This window comes from Lissotriton vulgaris, unplaced genomic scaffold (genome assembly GCF_964263255.1).
Source record: "Lissotriton vulgaris unplaced genomic scaffold, aLisVul1.2 SCAFFOLD_3653, whole genome shotgun sequence".
Lineage (NCBI taxonomy): Eukaryota > Metazoa > Chordata > Amphibia > Caudata > Salamandridae > Lissotriton > Lissotriton vulgaris.
In genome coordinates, this window is record NW_028250993.1 from 139,575 (window position 1) to 158,175 (window position 18,601).

At 43.3% G+C, this 18,601-nt stretch overlaps 1 protein-coding gene across 1 annotated transcript; it reads right to left on the reverse strand.

Moving 5' to 3' along the window:
• Positions 1-12,105: 12,105 nt before the first annotated feature.
• LOC147663067 (uncharacterized) lies at positions 12,106-13,395 on the reverse strand. The gene has a single exon (XM_086950707.1). The coding sequence runs from the start codon at positions 13,393-13,395 to the stop codon at positions 12,106-12,108; it is 1,290 nt and encodes a 429-aa protein (XP_086806833.1).
• Between the last annotated feature and the right edge of the window lie 5,206 nt (positions 13,396-18,601).

Genomic DNA, 18,601 nt, shown 5'->3' on the forward strand with positions numbered 1-18,601 from the left:
GCAGCGCACCCAAGCCAACAGACCACGCACGCAACCTGGGCTTCATCCTGGACTCCTCCCTCTCGATGACCAGACAAGTCAACACCGTCTCCTCATCATGCTTCAACACCCTACGCACACTCCGTACGATCTTCCGATGGATCCCGACCGAAACCAGGAAGATGGTCACCCAGGCACTCGTCACGAGCCGACTGGACTACGGAAACACCCTCTACGCCGGAACCACAGCCAAGCTACAGAAACGGCTCCAAAGCATCCAGAACGCCTCCGCCCGATTCATCCTGGACATCCCCCGACGCAGCCACATCTCCGGACACCTGAGGGACCTGCACTGGCTCCTCGTCAGCAAGAGAATCACGTTCAGACTCCTCACCCACGCACACAAGTCCCTCCACGACCTGGGCCCCAAGTACCTCAACGACCGCCTGACCTTCTACACGCCCACCCGCCAGCTACGTTCGATAAGCCTCGCCCTCACCGCTGTACCACGCATCCGAAGAGCCACCGCCGGAGGAAGATCCTTCTCGTACCTGGCGGCCAAGACGTGGAACTCCCTCCCCACCCACCTCCGTCTGACCCAGGACCATCTCGCCTTCAGGAGACAACTCATGACCTGGCTGTTCGAGCAATAGCAGACCCCCCTTCCCCTAAGCGCCTTGAGACCCTCCGGGTGAGTAGTGCGCTATACAAATGCCTTGATTGATTGATTGATTGATTGGGAAAATGGGTTTTATTTCCGGGTGGCCTATAGAGAAGGGCACCTTTCCAGGTTCCCCCTTTTGCGTTCTCCATGGAGAAAATGCAGATTTCACCCCAAGTGGCCTGCACGGCCTCTACCATATTAATTATGGTAGTGGTTCTGAAGGCAATAGCTATGTCGCCGCCTTTCTAGTTTTTCTGCCCAGTCTAATTATTTGGTAGTCAGGTGGGAGAGCCACGGAGAGGTCGGGTTGCAAGAGTTCGTGAAGCCATGTCTCTGTGATAAAGAAGAGGTCAGGTTTTTCTGTGTCTAGAAAAGACCAGATCTCAATTGCCTGTTTAGCGAGAGAGCGTGCGTTACAGTATAGACCAATTCGGTGTTTATGTTCTGGTTGTTCTGGACTGAGTAGAGGAGGTTTAATTTTGTTTTTTATTTGTTTGGCTTGTCCTTTGATAGGAGGATGTTTTTGAATAGAGGGTGCCCTGATGTTATAAGAGGGAATGGGGCCAGCTACCAAAGGGTAGGCTTTGGTAAGTGAGAGAAGCTCCTTGCTGGTATATTGAATCGGAGTCATTGTTAATGGTAAGGGAGAATTAGGAGGGAGTTGTGGATGAAAATGGGCAGGGTGTCTGGCGTTTGGCGTCGGTCTGGCGCGGACGGACGCAGACGGGCTTGCCTTTGGCGCGCGCCCGCTCAGCGCACCTCTTTTTAGCTAAAGGAAGTGGGCGGGACTACACCAGCGCATGGACCGCTGATCTAGCGTCCAGGGAGGCAAGGGAGCAAAGATGGCCATGTTGATTTCCTCCGCACAAACGTCTAAAGCCGCGGCAGACCAGGGGGAACACATACAAGGCAGGGTATAGAGTCAAAATATCGAGTTGTTTTATTATCGACTAGACATAATATCGAGTAAAAAATATAGAAAAGACATAATATCGACTAGACATAACATAGACTACCAAAATATCGACTAGGAAATTTTAATATCAAATAGAATGGACATAATATCGAATCAAAAATATAGAATGGATTGAATATCGACTAGACAGAATATAGACAACTAAAATATCGAATTTAAGGTAAGTTAATATTAATTTTTAATTTTTGTGTAATATAATTCTGTAGCGGGTTGTGGGTTTATAGGGGAATAGGGTGGGAAGTAATTTAATTATAATTAATGAAATATGTTATTTTATTTATTGGTATTTATTTAGAATTAAATGTTAATTAAATATTAATTGGTATTTAATTAAAATATAATTGGTAATTAATTTTAATTGATAAATATGTTAATTTTAGTAATTTATTTTCTGTAGCGGGTTGTGGGTTTATAGGGGAATAGGGTGGGAAGTAATTTCATTATAATTAATTAAATATGTTATTTTATTTATTATTTTTTAAGAATTAATTGTTAATTATTAATTGGTAATTAATTAAAATATAATTTGTAAATTATTGTAAATGCTTAATTGATAAATATGTTACTTTTATTACATTAGTTTCTGTAGTGGGTTGTGTGTTTATAGGGGAATAGCTTGGGAAGTAATTTAATTGTAAGTAATTACATTTTTTAAATATACTTTTGTGTCTAATTTTTATTTATTTTTATATTGTAAATTAATTTATTGGTAATTGGTAAATAATTAGTATCAAATCAAATCAAATCAAATCAAAAGTTTCTTTATTCGACTGACAGGAAAGCAGTCATAAAAGCACACAATACAATAATATACAATTCGTTCATAAAAAGAAAAAGTTTATCTTCCATTGAGAGAGAAAAAAAAGTATTAAGCGATTATTAAAAAGGCATGATACAGTGGTCCTATGTGCATTTACTTAATCAAGACGGAGTTGTATCTGTAACATAATTCAGTTTGGAGTCATCCTTCCATACTTAATCTATACTTTAGAGCTGTTTTTAAAAACTTACAGATAAAAAAAGTGCTGTCTTCATGCAACATTTGAAGGTATAGAAGTGCGGGCTTAATTTGTGTAAAATTCATCTTTTTGAGCAACGGTTTTAAAAACATATTACGTGGACTTGAATAATAAGAACAAAGGAATAAAAAGTGAGCCAAGTCTTGCGGAGACTTATTGTCGCAGCCGCAAGCTGGCAACACTTGGCCTCTATGGGCTCCACTTGGTACAGCTAAAAGCAGATGATAGAGATCAAATCGAAATCTGCTCAGCAGGAAGCGTTCATATCTAGATATATTCCACGATAAATAAGGTTCAGAGAACACACAGGTCTTTGTTAGTACGTGGTTCCTTACGCTGGACTTTTTGAACTCAATTTCTTACCTATAGAGTTGTCGCTTCATGTAAATGGTATTTTTTACAAAATTGACATCTTGCTTGGTGGTATTCTGGGGTGATAAGTAAAGGTCTAATCTGCCCAGATCTTTACAGCAATTGCGAATGTATTTCATCCAGGGTAACTTGAGTTGACCTTCCCAAGTAAGGGCTTCAGCTAGGATGTTATGAGTCAGTGGAATCGCTGTATTGCGCCAACAGCTTAACCAGCAGAGCAAAGGGTTTACAGCAATTTTGTCAGCTAGATAAGGGATGCCCAGTTCCTCATGTATGGAAAAGTTTGCGGTACTCTTTGGTAAACTCATGACCTGTTTCAGAAAGTTGTTTTCGAGAGCTACTAGGGTATCTATTGGTAAGAACCCCCACAGTTCACTTCCGTAACATGCCACCGCAACACTTTTTGCCTGATAAAGCTTCAATACGGCAGACACTGGAGTGTTACCCAATTTGCGAGCGAAATCCATTATACCGGAATTGGTCCTCAGTATTTCTCCTTTCTTTTTAGTTATGGCAGGGCCCCAGTTAAGTTTATGATCGAAGAGTACACCCAAATACGAGAATGTTTTTGTTAGTGGTATGTTTTCTCCATTAACTGAGAAGGGGTATTGTTTTTTGGGAGTTAAACCAACCGTCATAACAAAAGATTTGGAATTGTTAATATTTAGACCACGTGAGGACATGAATTGAAAAAAAGAATCCAGTAATTTTTGGAGTCCGAGTGCGGTTCTGGATAAAAGAACAGCGTCGTCCGCATACAACAGGACCGGTACGCCTGTTTTACCAATTCGAGGGTAATCCGTGTCTGTTTTTACCAGGTGGTAAATAATTAGTATTAGTAGGTGATTTTAATTATTAGTTAATTTTTATTTGTAATTTTAATTGATTAATTAATATATTTTATAAAATTGTAAACTATTTTAATTATTTTTTAATTGGTATTAATATTTATGTTATTTATATTTATATATGAAGTATTTACCTTCCCCACTATTGAACTCACTGGAGTGGGAATAGTAATTTTTACCCCTACGCTATCCAACGCTTTCCCTACTGTTGCACTCTCTGGAGTTGGAATAGTAATTTTTACCCCTACGCTATCCAACGCTTTCCCTACTGTTGCACTCTCTGAAGTAGGAATAGTAATGTTTACCCCTACGCTATCCCTACTGTTGCACTCACTGGAGTGGGAATAGTAATTTTTACCCCTACGCTATCCAACGCTTTCCCTACTGTTGCACTCACTGGAGTGGGAATAGTAATTTTTACCCCTATGCTATCCAACGCTTTCCCTACTGTTGCGCTCACTGGAGTGGGAATAGTAATTTTTAACCTTACGCTATCCAACGCTTTCCAACGCTTACCCTACTGTTGCACTCTCTGGAGTGTGAATAGTAAATTTAACCCTCTCGCTATCCTACGAAAAAAATATTGTATATGTTTTGTTTATAATATGTATACATATATATATATATATATATATATATATATATATATGGAAAATCAACTCCTTGCAGCTTCGCCTTGCGTAGCCACGACAGTACGCTACGCCAGCATAGAAGGAGATATATATATATATGTTTTAAAAAAAAAAATTTAGGTTACATTAATTATTTATTAATTTTAAGTTTATTTAAGTATTTTAAGTATGTTTAAATTAATTATATTTATTATTATATTAGTTTTAAATTACTTTTAAGATATTTAAAAAATTCGATATTTTTACTGTCTATATTTTTTCTTATCGATATTTTGGAGTCGATATTTTTGTACTTACCTGTTTGTAGATAGGAAGTCGATATTCTGGCATTCTATATTTTTACCTCGATATTTTGACTGTCGATATTCTGTCAGTGATCCACAAGGCAGGTAAGCAGCGCAAGATACCATTTTTAAAAGTGAAGTTAAAAGCGCTATTGCGTTGCAGACAATCGCTCTGTCTGACCTGGTGGAATTTTTTTAAATCTTCAGCTGTGTGTCTGCTCGGCGCACCTCCTTTTAGCTAAAAGAAGTGGGCGGAACTACACCAGCGCATGGACCGCTGACCTAGTGTCCAGGGAGGCAAGGGAGCAAAGATGGCCGTGTTGATCCCCTCCGCACAAACGGCACAGGTCGCGGCGGACCATGGGGAACACATACAAGGTAGGAAAGCGGCACAATATACAATTTTTAAAAGTGAAGTTAAAAGCGCTTTTGTGTTGCAGACAATCGCTCTGTCTGACCTGGTGGATTTTTTAAAATGTTTAGCTGTGTGTCCGCTCGGGGCACCTTTTAGCTATCGGAAGTGGGTGGGACTACACCAGCGCATGGACCGCTGACCTAGCCTCCAGGGAGGAAAGGGAGCAAAGATGGGTGTGTTGATCCCCTCCGCACAAACGGCACAAGCCGCGGCGGACCAGGGAGAACACGTACAAGGCAGGTAAGCCGCGCAAGATACAATTTTTAAAAGTGAAGTTAAAAGCGCTATTGCGTTGCAGACAATCACTGTCAGACCTGGTGGTTTTTTTAAAATGTTCAGCTGGGTGTCCGCTCGACGCACCTCCTTTTAGCTAGAGGAAGTGGGTGGGACTACACCAGCGCATGGACCGCTGATCTAGCATCCAGGGAAGCAAGGGAGCAAAGATGGCCGTGTTAATCCCCTCTGCACAAACGGCACAAGCCGCGGCGGACCAGGGGGAACACGTACAAGGCAGGTAAGCGGCGCTAGATACCATTATTAAAAGTGTAGTTAAAAGTGCTATTGCGTTGCAGACAATCTCTCTGTCTGACCTGGTGGATTTTTTAAAATGCAAGCAGAGGTGATGGCAAGCAAAAAAGCAGTCTTCAAAGGAAGCAAATAGGACAATTATGTAGGCGCTCAGAGGGAGCACACATCAGATAAGTGAGGACAAGATTCAAATCCTACTGGGGCATTACGAAAGGAGAAGGAGGAAAGAGATGAGTAATGCACTTCAGAAATCTGTTAACAATAGGATCGATGGCCATGCTCAAGAGCTCAGCGTAGCAGACTCTTCGTGCCCAGTTAGGAGCCACAAGAATGACTTGGGACTGGTCGCGTTTGATCTACTTCCGCAATCTTGGCAGAAGTGGTACAGGCGGAAAGGCGTACAGGAGGCCGCAACTCCACTCGCAACGAAAAGGGTCGCCGAGTGAGAGCCGCCTTGGAAACTCTAACACGCAGAACTGCTGACATTGAGCGTTCTCTTCGGTGGTGAATAGATCTAACCAAGGCTCTCTCCACTGCTGAAGGAGACCTTGCACCACCTTCGAGAGAAGATGCCATTTGTAATCCATTAACGATTTACAAAAAGGGGGTGGTGATGAACAGAGTGTCTGAGTTAAACAGACCACTCTTACCCAGTCCAAAGATCAGGGCTTGATCCATCACCGTTATTTATCTCACTGCCCCATCCCAGCTCAGAACCTGGCTATATGCAAATCAGTCTGTCCCTGGCCCAGTGCATCATGGGAACAGGGCAGACTAAACTACCAAGCCAATTCTTCACCAGAAAGGAGACAAGCTACCGGGGACCGGTTTCTGGCATTTCAGCCTTCTTCGGCCCGGCTTGCTTGAATCCTGATGGAGCAGTGAGAAAGGGACTCATGTCTGAGTATACCCTGCCACACCTATAGTGGCCAAAAACGATTTACAAAAAGGGGGTGGTGATGAACAGAGTGTCTGAGTTAAACAGACCACTCTTACCCAGTCCAAAGATCAGGGCTTGATCCATCACCGTTATTTATCTCACTGCCCCATCCCAGCTCAGAACCTGGCTATATGCAAATCAGTCTGTCCCTGGCCCAGTGCATCATGGGAACAGAGCAGACTAAACTACCAAGCCAATTCTTCACCAGAAAGGAGACAAGCTACCGGGGACCGGTTTCTGGCATTTCAGCCTTCTTCGGCCCGGCTTGCTTGAATCCTGATGGAGCAGTGAGAAAGGGACTCATGTCTGAGTATACCCTGCCACACCTATAGTGGCCAAAAACGATTTACAAAAAGGGGGTGGTGATGAACAGAGTGTCTGAGTTAAACAGACCACTCTTACCCAGTCCAAAGATCAGGGCTTGATCCATCACCGTTATTTATCTCACTGCCCCATCCCAGCTCAGAACCTGGCTATATGCAAATCAGTCTGTCCCTGGTCCAGTGCATGATGGGAACAGGGCAGACTAAACTACCAAGCCAATTCTTCACCAGAAAGGAGACAAGCTACCGGGGACCGGTTTCTGGCATTTCAGCCTTCTTCGGCCCGGCTTGCTTGAATCCTGATGGTGCAGTGAGAAAGGGACTCATGTCTGAGTATACCCTGCCACACCTATAGTGGCCAAAAACGATTCAGAAAAAAAGGGGGTGGTGATGAACAGAGTGTCAGAGTACTCAGATGTGAGTCCCTTGCTCATTGCACCATCAGGATTCAAGCAGGTTTGTAGGTTAGTTTATTCACCGTACGTTCCTCCACTGTATCTGTCCCTGAAGATTATCTGGTGTTATCTTAAAATCCAGGAATATTTTATTTACTTTGGAAAAAAGAATTTGGCTAGTTCATCACAGCTTTTTGGTTGGGAGTTGCTACATTTTTATAACCAAAGGATGAAAGTGATTTAACTGTGTTGAACAGTAGGCTGTAACTCTTCCTCCAAAATTGCTATTGGTGCCTACATTTTCTTTTACATTTCTTGAGATCATAGGAGTACCATGGCGCGAAAGGCGCAGACAGATGGTTAGTCTTCAATCTAAAAGGCCCTACTTGACAAACTGACTAGTAACAATGTGCAAGATGATTAGCCTTGAGTAGCTCAAGACTTTCACTGATCAGAAGTAGCTCTCACTTCAGAAAAGGTTGAAGACCCCTGTTGTAAACACTTAATATCCTCAAAATCAAATAATTTGAAAAATGCAAAAAAAAAACTGAAATGTGCTACAAAACAAAGAGTTTCCGTTGGGCCAGTCCTGTAAAAGATAGGATAGGCATGATGCAAATTGTGAAAGGGAGATGGGCACACATGTTACTTCCACCCATTGCAAGTGGGAGTTCAAAAATATGGATCCATCCCACAAGGTTCTGAGTTTCCCAGAAGTGTACTGAACCCCAGACCAACCGGAGCCTTGAAGCAGCAAGAGTATATTGTAGTTACCAGACAGCCCAAGAGATCTAGAACCAGCAGAATCTACCCTCCTAGACTCCACAAAAGAACAAAAAGGAGTTAGAATAGCCTAGCTCTTTTCCATGCCACCCTACCACACAGCACTGCCACCAACCCCACCCACCACCATAGCCCCTTTCCCCAAAACACTGCCATCATCCGTTTCCACAAAACACTGGCCCTTTCTGCTTGCCCTAAAGCTACTCCCTCACACTGCAATCTACCCTCAAAATACTACATGGCTACACTGTCTGCTTCTGCCATAACACTGCCCTCTATCCTGCCACCCCCACCCAAAGTGACCCCTACCCTACCATTGTGCCTATTGCCAAACACTACCGTCTACACTCACCATTGTATCCTGAAAACACTGGACCCCCAGCACCAAAACACTAGTGAGGGAAAGCTGGATGAGAAGGTGTGAGTGGGAGCCACCAAATAAAGACCAGAGGGCTCAACCATTTGTTTTTTCAAGCAGTGGATGGGGCACTGGCGCGTTTGGTGGGCCCCTTTAGAAAAATATTGGTCCACTGGCCCCGGTGTTCCACTGCATTTAAATCTTGTCTTGTGTCCGGTCCCACCACATCCCCCATGGGAGCTGGACCCCTGCATTAATATACTGCCCCCTCTCAGGGGCCACCATGCTGGTTTGCCCACGCCCCCTTCGATTTCCTTGCCTAGGGCACCCACAGCCCTTGGCGAGGATAAGGAAGAACGGGCAAGCTGTAGGAGTGGAGGAGACAGGTGCACACTGCTGCAGCATGCCAGTATAACATACCTGATATTCTTTTTGCCCCGTTCTACGACGTACAGTCTGTTCTCTCCTCTGGCTGCAGAAGAGTCCATGCTGCAGCCAGAAAGGTCCTACTCTCTGGTGGTGGAGTCCGAAGCCCTCCAGATGAATGCAAAACAGCAGGCAGGCCGGTGAGGAGTAAATAAACCAAGAACACATCACTTGCCTGCTGCTGAGACTCGTCCTTTATTGGCCCATTGGCGAGCGCTGGATCAATGCAAGGACGAGGTAGCATTCACTGGAATTTTTATGAAAAATGCAGATTTGTTACAAAACTGGCGATTTTTTTTTTGCAGATCGCTAAATCCTGGAGTGTCTCAATGACAATGCTCCCAAATGTAATCATGCCCTGTGGGAAACAGTGCCCCAAACTCTGCCGGCGAACACAAGCTATTCAGGATAGATGTGTTGCAGCAAAGTTTGTACTATGTTGTTACTTGGACTTAGCCTTTTGCTTGGGTCAGGCGACTGGCTTGAGTATAGAACTACAGTGCATTGCCAAGATTAGGTCTATATGGTTCTCTAAAGATACCCGAGCATCGTTAATGGACAAGCTATTCGATGGCTCTCGCCTTTTAAGCAAGAAAGTGGACTAGGCCCCAGGCAGATTCCTTTGGTCTGTCTGCCTCCGCCACGCAATTTCATCACAAATCTCGTCCCCTTTTGGTTACTGTAGGGTTTTTCAATACTGCCAGCGCCAGACCCTGCTGCAAACCCAACAGGTCTCCCAGTTCTTTCAAAGCCATAGCACATAAAGCCAAAGTCCGGGACATCATGCCACTGAGGGACCTGCTGCTACAACTGGTGCAGCTGCAAAACCTCTTTGTGTCCCTCCAGACACTGACTCACCCTATTGTAGGCAGTATCCAACATTTTCTCCAGTGAATTAGATTATGCCAGTGGCAGACCCCTCTTCCTATTCCACCCAGACTTAACAGTGGCGACGGATGTATTACTTCTGGAATGGGAAGGCCATATGGGAGATAGAGACTAGGGAACCCTTGTGACCGGCAGAGACCCAACTCCACAACAAGTCACACTTGAACTTGTTTGACAGCGAGCTGAGGATTCACTGGCTGCAGTTGTTTGGTCCGACGAACGGGCGCTGGATCTGCTTAATTGAATGTGACTTCCTCCCAGGTACGCTGCCCCGAGATACAGAAGAATCCTTGCTGGGTTGTATAGAATATAGTTGAGAAGCATATTGGAGAGGCGGCGATCTACCGTCCTGTTGAGACCACGGTAATTAACTGGAACGGTCGAAACATTGACTATACAGGGGCTATTTCATATAAATTATGTCTTCTAAGAATCGCCTTTGCTTAACTTGTATTGTACAAAAGTATTTACAGCCCTGTTTCTGTGTACAAAATGTGGATCGGACGGTTTTTTCATCATATCACTTTCATCTTGAGCACTGTGCAGTCATCACTCAACGATTTATATATACACTTGCTGCTGAAAATACAATTAGATTTTTTGGAAATGAAAAGGCCTCGTCTGAATTCTAATCATGATAAAAATGGTGAATTAATATCTGCCCAGGACCTGCATATGTGATACAGACCTGTGAGATAATAAACTCATCGACCTCTGTAGTTGTTCACAGTGCGCATGGGAACTGCTTCTATGTGTCTACGCTTGTCACTTCTAGAGCAGAATGATGTCGACACTGAGCTGCATGATGTCTCCTACTGCGGGCAGCAGGACTGCTTTAAAGTTTGAGGATCAGGTATGGCGTGTGGGAAATATTCACACGGTAAGGAATCTGTAGTTAAAGGAGTATCCACCAGACAGAGCGGTATCGGAGGCAAGTAACTGGTTTGTTATGTTTTCCTGTTGTTGTTTATTATCTAATTCCGGGTGGTAAACTCTGCTTGCAGAGTTTCCCGTACTCCGCGGAGCTCGCAGAGTTCCTAAAAACTCGCGTTGAGAAACCTTCCTTCGCATTGACAAAGCTGCCACTCGAGTAGAAGCAGTTGCACCATCCTGCGCTGCACATGGTGCCATTCACAATGACAACAATCGGAGATCAAAATCACCACGAACGGCATGACCCTAACACACTCTGCTGCTCGTAGAACTCCACGTAGAGCGGCAGAGTTTTTTTGACAGTTCTTTATTGAGGAACACCGCCTAGGCTTAATCTTATCATGAAAATCTAGATTTCAGTCATATGTTAAGAAACAAGGGTGAGTAGAAACCTTTTGGGTGGAGAAAATTTAAGACATTAATATTGTGAATTTTTTGGTAATTAGTTGATTTTTGCAAGTACTAACACTTCTCTGTGTCAAGTAAAGACCTTGAGAGTTTTGTAACTTTCAGATACTTAAATTATGGATTTTGTTGCAATTAGAACATTTTCAAAACCTGAAATTTCTTTGGAGGTTGCATGCGGGCAGCCTAAGTTATCCTGCAAGAGTTTCTTGATGAATCCTATTGCAACTACAATATGTGCTCTCTCATGTAAAGTCAGGTTGTTAGAAGCTTTTCTGCAACTCAAGATAGGCCTTACTTTTCACCTGGTGTGGATGCATTTGTCATGTTTAGTGAGATCTCCTTTCTGAGTAAAACGTTTATGGCTTTCCCCTCCTGTATATGGCTTTAGTCCAGTGTGAATTCTCTCATGTGAAGTGACATGTATTCAAGACTAAACCTTATCTGACATTCAGAACACACATAAGGCTTTTTTTCTCCTGTGTGTGTTTGCTCATGACAAGTGAGAAGTAATTTGTAACCAAAACTTTGCTTGCATTTCGAGCACTCGTAAGGCTTTTCCCCAGAGTGGGACCTCTCATGAAGCATAACACTATCTTTCAGATTCAAGCTTTTATGGCACAAGGGTTTACTACAGTGTGGAGTTTCTCATGGTGAGATTGTGTTTTTCTCTGCAGCTTTTCAGGCATTCAGAGCACTCATAAGGTTTTTCATCAGTATGGAGTCGCTTATGGTTAGTGAGAGTGTGCCTATTAAATAGGAATTTCTGGCATTCATAGCATTGGTAATGTTTTTCCCCTCTGTGCGTCTGCTCATGTAGTGTGCGATTGCGTTTAAAATTTATGCTTTTCTCGCATTTGGAGCACTGAATAATTTTTGATGGTGAGTTTTCTTATGGTGCATGTGTACATCTCTACCTCTGAATCTTTTCTGACATTTAGAGCACTGATGTTTTTCCCCCAGTGTGGATTCTCACATGTGCAGTGAGATCACGTTTACGGATGAAACATTTTTGGCATTCGGAGCACTGATAAGGTTTTTCCCCAGTGTGGGTTCTTATATGCTGTTTGAGATGGCGTTTATCACTGAAACATTTGTTGCATTCAATACACTCATTAGGTTTTTCCCCAGTGTGGGTCCAAGTATGTTTAGTGAGTCTTCTTTTGTCATAGAAACATTTCTGGCATTCAGAGCACTGATAAGGTTTTTCCCCAGTGTGGGTTCTTATATGATGAGTGAGACGGTTTTTATTACTGAAACATTTGTCGCATTCAATGCACTGATAAGGTTTTTCCCCAGTGTGGGTCCTAGTATGTTTAGTGAGTTCTCCTTTGTGACAGAAAAATTTCGGGCATTCAGAGCACTGATAAGGTTTTTCCCCAGTGTGGGTTTTTATATGCAGCGTGAGCCTGTTTCTGTTAATGAAACATTTCTGGCATTCAGAGCACTGATAAGGTTTTTCCCCAGTGTGGAATCTCAAATGTGCAGTTAGAAGTGATTTAAGTTTGAAATGTTTTGGGCATTCAGAGCACTGATAAGGGTTTTCCACAGAGTGGGTTAATGCATGTCGATATAGACACCGTTTGATACTAAACCTTTTCTGACATTCAGAGCACTGATAAGGTTTTTCCCCAGTGTGGATTCTCATATGCTCAGTGAGATACGATTTACTGCTGAAACTTTTTGGACACACTGAGCACTGAGAGAGGTTTTTCCCAGTGTGGATTATCATATGTTTAGTGAGATGATATTTACTGCTGAAACTTTTTGGGCACACTGAGCACTGAGAGAGGTTTTTCCCAGTGTGGATTCTCATATGTTCAGTGAGATAAGATTTAAAGTTGAAACCTTTTGGGCATTCAGAGCACTGGTAAGGTTTTTCCACAGAGTGGGTTAATGCATGTCGATATAGACTTGGTTTGATACTAAACCTTTTCTGGCATTCAGAGCACTGATAAGGTTTTTCCCCAGTGTGGATTCTCACATGTGCAGTGAGATGAGATTTCAAGCTGAAACTTTTTGGGCATTCAGAGCACTGATGCTTTTCCCCAGTGTGGATTCTCACATGTGCAGTGAGTCTAGATTTAAAGCTGAAACATTTTTGGCATTCAGAGCACTGATAAGGTTTTTCTCCAGTGTGGATTCTTATATGCTCAGTGAGATAATATTTACTGCTGAAACTTTTTTGGCATTCAGAGCACTGAGAGATGTTTTTCCCAGTGTGCATTCTCTCAAATTCAGTGAGATGAGATTGACGGCTGAATCTTTTTTGGCACAGGTAATTTATTTCCCCAACTTGGGTTATTTTGCTTTGATTGAGGCGGGTTTGAACACTGAATTTATTCTCACAGCACGTGTTTTTATAAGGTGTATTCCTAGAGTTACATTTAGTATTCTCTTGCTTATATGCCACGGTACGAGGGAACCCGATTTTAGAGTCGGGCTTGTTTAGATAATGTTCAGTGTTTATCTGTAGAAGAAATTGTGTGTAATCTTCTTAACACTTGAATTGAGCAAAATATGTCTGGATGCAGCCCTGTAACACCTGTCGAAATGTTTCTAGCCGATAATAGTCTTTTGGTTATAGCCTCTCCGGCAGCAACTTATTTTGTGACTGAAGTTTTTCTCAAATCTATTTGTATAGGTTCTTAGCAATGCAGTGATAAGGTGTTAGTCTGATATTTAATGATTAAACTGAGAAGTACCTTTTTGCACTGAAGTAATGGCAGTAACTGAGAACATTAGAACATGCACAGTACTATTGTGGCTCACCAGTCGCAGAACATCAGTTAATTTTACCCTTTCTATGTTTGGTGTAAGGTGTAGTTCTGAAGACGAGGATTTATTTACATTAGCTATAGCTAAAATGTATGTTGTGCTTTTATGAGTATGCAACTCGAATAAAGCTTTCTACCTACCATTAGCTATAGTGCAACGGTGCTCATTTAATCAGTTTTTACATATCCCTCCTGCACAACAGAATGTTGAGGCGATTTACATAGAATTACAGAACAGTACACATTAAAAAGGAAACAATCTGAGATGGTCATGAAAACAATAAAGTGGTGGATTTTTAAGGTTTTCGCCAGAGTGAGCAAAGTGGGTCGAGGTGTTATATCCCGAGGCAGATAGTCTCAAACTTGTGTGACAGGTTATAAACGGTTGTTGAACAGAGGCGATTTTCCAATCTTTTGGTTGTTAATGAGTCAGCTTCGGAGTCTTCTTTCAGAGTCTTTTCTTTGATGGTTTGCAGAAGAAACCTTTTGTTATATCTTTCTTTTATGCAGTGTATGCTTCCTCTCTGAAATTACATGATGCTTTAGATGAACGTTATTCTGTCATGCTGAGGTAATTTGTCTTTTTGATAATATTTTAGATGAGGATGCTGTGATTGGTCTTTCTGTGATTATTTTTAATGCTGTGTGCACAGATATGGCTTTGCTCTGGGTTAATGAAATGCTAAATTAGAGACTTCACTTACAGGTATCGTACTTTCCTCAGCTCCCGCTTCCTCGCCACACCTAGATTCTGGAAATTGTTTAAACTTAGAATGCTGGATGTCCTTCAGTTTTTCAAAATAATCCTTCTTATGGCACTAACATTCAGTTGCCTGGTGCTAAATCTTGCTTTCTTCGTCCGTAATTTCAATCACCTATAGTATTAAAATGAAATAGTTAATACATAATACATGTAAATTTCCCCAAATATATTTTACAAGCCATATCAATACAGAATTGCAGAATTTTGAAAATGTTGAGCTGTTCTTCAGACAGAGCAAAGTGTAGAATGGTAGCCTGAGAGTACTTGGATGTAGGAGTCAGGATTTGTAGAATTTCCAACATTTTATTAAGCTCACAAAGGATAAATGTACCCTATGGACTTGTAACATAGAATCCCAAAGGCAGATATTAAAGTCATGTGGACTAGCACCAAACAGATATTTAAAAATGAATCCTATAATTTATTTTTAATGTAGATTTTTGAGATGGGAATTTCCCCTCCACGGACAACAGGTGTTTTCCCCTGCCCTGAGTTACCACCTACTTGTCTCTGGTACCCTGACTTTTGAGCTCTGGCCTCTGCCGCACGCAAATCTATTGTGTGTTGCAAGGACTATGCCTAGACCTATCCCTCAACTACGGTCCAGAGTATGAATCAAGGGCAATGAAATTAAGGCGTACTTTCATGAGTCAGATAGTTACTAACTGGTACTATACGCCGGAGCAACTCACAGTGGCTGTTAGGGGGTCGGAGTTCCCTGAGTTGTGGCGACCCTTCTTGACCCTCCTGGTGTCCGAATTTCGAGAGTTGACATGCCCCAGATATCTTCGACTACTGCGTCTCCCAGACACGCAGATTCCTAGTGACAGTTCCACGAAAATTCATACAAGATTACGCTGATCAGGGCGTAGCCTTCCCCTTTATCCCTTCCAATTTTACGTTTTTCGGTGGACATGGGACGGGTGGGGCGGGTGGGGGATTAGTTTGGGAAATTCTTTATTTGTTCTTCTCTTGTTGATTCTGTCAACCCGCTCCATGCTTCTTGCCTGTGGTAATGTTATACTTTGAATTCTGTCGTGGGAGCTGAGGGTCCTGTTTTTCTTCTGTCTAAAAATTAATAAAGATTTAAACCATAAATATTTGGGCGTGTTTATTACAAGGGAGCCACAGGCAGGAACATACTCCAGAAATTACGGGATGCCCCACACTTGCAGGCGCTCCCGCTCTCCTTACTGGGCCTAGTTTCCCTATTTAAAGTGATGACCCTCCAGGGTCTCCTGTACATCGTGCTTAGTAAGGTGTAGAGGGGAGATTAAGGTGGACTGGCAGTCCGGAGCATTCTCAAGTATAACTGGGTCACGCAGCTGGTGGCAGTCAACAACCGGGTTTTTGCTGACCGTGAGGATCCTGCTTACCGGGTAGATCAATTGGCCATGGGCAAGAGAGGTTACCTCACCCCGGTGCTGTATTGAAGAGAGTATGAGTGCACCATATCTACTCATACCCAAAAAGTGGTAAGGGTGTGGAGAGAGGCTACCAAGTGTTTAGGCTGAGAAGGTAAGCTGACTGAAATTACGCCATTGTATGATGGTGATCTCTTAAGTGCAGTGGGAGGATTGCAGGGCTTCCCAAAATGAGGATTGATTAGCTTAGAGTGGCCGGGCGATGTGTGGAGGGGACAGGCGCTTGTGTCCTTCACGATCCTACAACAAAAGTATGAATTAGGTGACTAAAAACGTTTCTTACATTTGCAGGTGGGTCACGCTCTGCAAGGTCACATCTGGGAAGGGGGAATTTACCTGATGCATCCCTACTAGCTGCTAACTAATCCACTGACCGAAAAAGCAATCTCAACCATCTATAGGAAGTTGATCTACAATTCTCTGGATCCCTTGGGGATGTTTCAGGCAGCCATTCACCAACTTTTGTGTTTTTTAAAAACAAGCTTCCAAAGCTTGAGTTTGTTTTTAAAAACCAATAACTAATCACCCTCACACCCTTGGAACTTTCTCCCTGATTAATTTTCTCCCAGGATGTGGGATTCATTTAAAAAGAAATTCTCATCATGGCTGCCAGGTATTCCCTGGTGGTCCTGAACAAGAGAAAAATACATCAGACTGCCTGATCTAGAGAGGAAGGGCCGTCCGATGTATTTACACCGATGGCACTTAAGTAAGGCTGGACACATAACAATGCAGCTGACTTGCACTAGGTCAGGCAGACCATCCGTTCGTTGGACGGGATACTCCACCACGCTTGTGAAGGAGTACCCTGCTCACCAAACTATAAATCAAGACCTTTATCTTGTCTGTGCTATGCATGTATCCCTAGGTCTGCTTCATTGTGTCCATTAGTCTTAGTATTATCTACCGGTTATTGAGGCTTGTGTGTTTAGTACAGGTTTAATCTTACGGTGTGTGTGTGGGTTTATTTGAACCCTGCGGTTTAATCTGCACTTGTTGTTTATGCGGTGTTATGTGGTCTTGTCACACCCTTGTAATTATAAAAAGCATGTTACAGGCGACCAGGTGTCTCCTGCCCGTGACTTCTGAGGTAGTAAAGGTGCACAGTTAACAGCAGCAACATTGCAAAGTGTCAAGAGCCTGATTTAGAGTTTGCTGGCCTTCGTTACTCAGACACAAACGTGACGGATATCTTGGCCGCCATATTACAAGCACCACTGAATATAATATATGGGAGCCTCATTTCTTTCTTTCGTACTTTCTATCTCCCTTGTTTTTATTATCTTTATTTTACTCTTTTTTTGTCTTTCTTATTTCTTTTTCTGTTTCTCTCTATTCCTGGTTTATCTTTCATTCATTTCTTAGTTTAAGAATGCTCAGCCTCCTAAAGCATTTTATTTATTCATTTCCATTTCTTCTTTCCTGTCACGGGGATGACTGCACAGATATCCTTACAAGTAGGATCCTATGAATTCTGCATGAACCTATTTACTAATGGTCCTAGTTGAAATTGTCATTTAGAAGTTAAATATAGGTTTCTGATGTGAGGTAGGGTGGGTAAGTGTGAGAATGTCTGTGAGAGAGAGAGAGAGAGAGAGTGTGTGTGTCTGTGTCTGTCTGTCTATGTCTGAGTGTGTGTGAGGACTTAAGCGTGGGGAGCCGGCTCTCACTGTACTATCAATCAATCAATCAATCAATACATTTATAAAGCGCGCTACTCACCCGCAAGAGTATCAAGGCGCTGAAGAGGGGGCGCTACTGCTTGAATAGCCAGGTCTTGAGGTGTTTCCTGAAGGTGAGATGGTCCTGAGTCAGTCGTAGGTGTGTGGGGCTGGAGTTCCATGTCTTGGCGGCCAGGTAGGAAAATGATCTTCCTCCCGTGGTGGTTCTGCGAATCCGTGGGATGGTGACGAGGGCAAGGCTGGTGGAGCGGAGCTGGCAGGCAGGAGTGTAGAACGTGAGGCGGTTGTTGAGGTACTCAGGGCCCATATCGTGGAGTGCTTTGTGTGTGTGGGTGAGGAGCCTGAACGTGATCCTCTTGCTGATGCGGAGCCAGTGCAGGTCTCTCAGGTGGGCAGATATGTGGCTGTGGCGAGGGATGTCAAGGATGAGTCATGCTCAGGCGTTCTGTATGTGCTGAAGACGTTTCTGAAGATTGCCTGTGGTTCCTGCGTAAATGGTGTTCCCGTAGTCCAGTCGGCTGGTGACGAGGGCCTGGGTGACCGTCTTTCTGGTTTCGGTGGGGATCCACCGGAAGATCTTTCGGAGCAGGCGCAGGGTGTTGAAGCATGAGGATGAGATGGCGTTTACTTGTTTGGTCATCGTGAGGGAGGAGTCCAGGATGAATCCCAGGTTGCGTGCGTGGTCCGTGGGTGTCGGTGCGGTGCCCAGCGCTGTGGGCCACCAGGAGTTGTCCCAGGCTGATGGGGTTTGTCCGAGGAAGAGGACCTCCGTCTTGTCTGAGTTCAG

What these genes read in the sequence shown, in the direction of transcription:
- LOC147663067 (XM_086950707.1), bottom strand. Translation starts at nt 13,395, where the DNA reads ATGCACACTGGGAAAAACATCTCTCAGTGCTCTGAATGCCAAAAAAGT.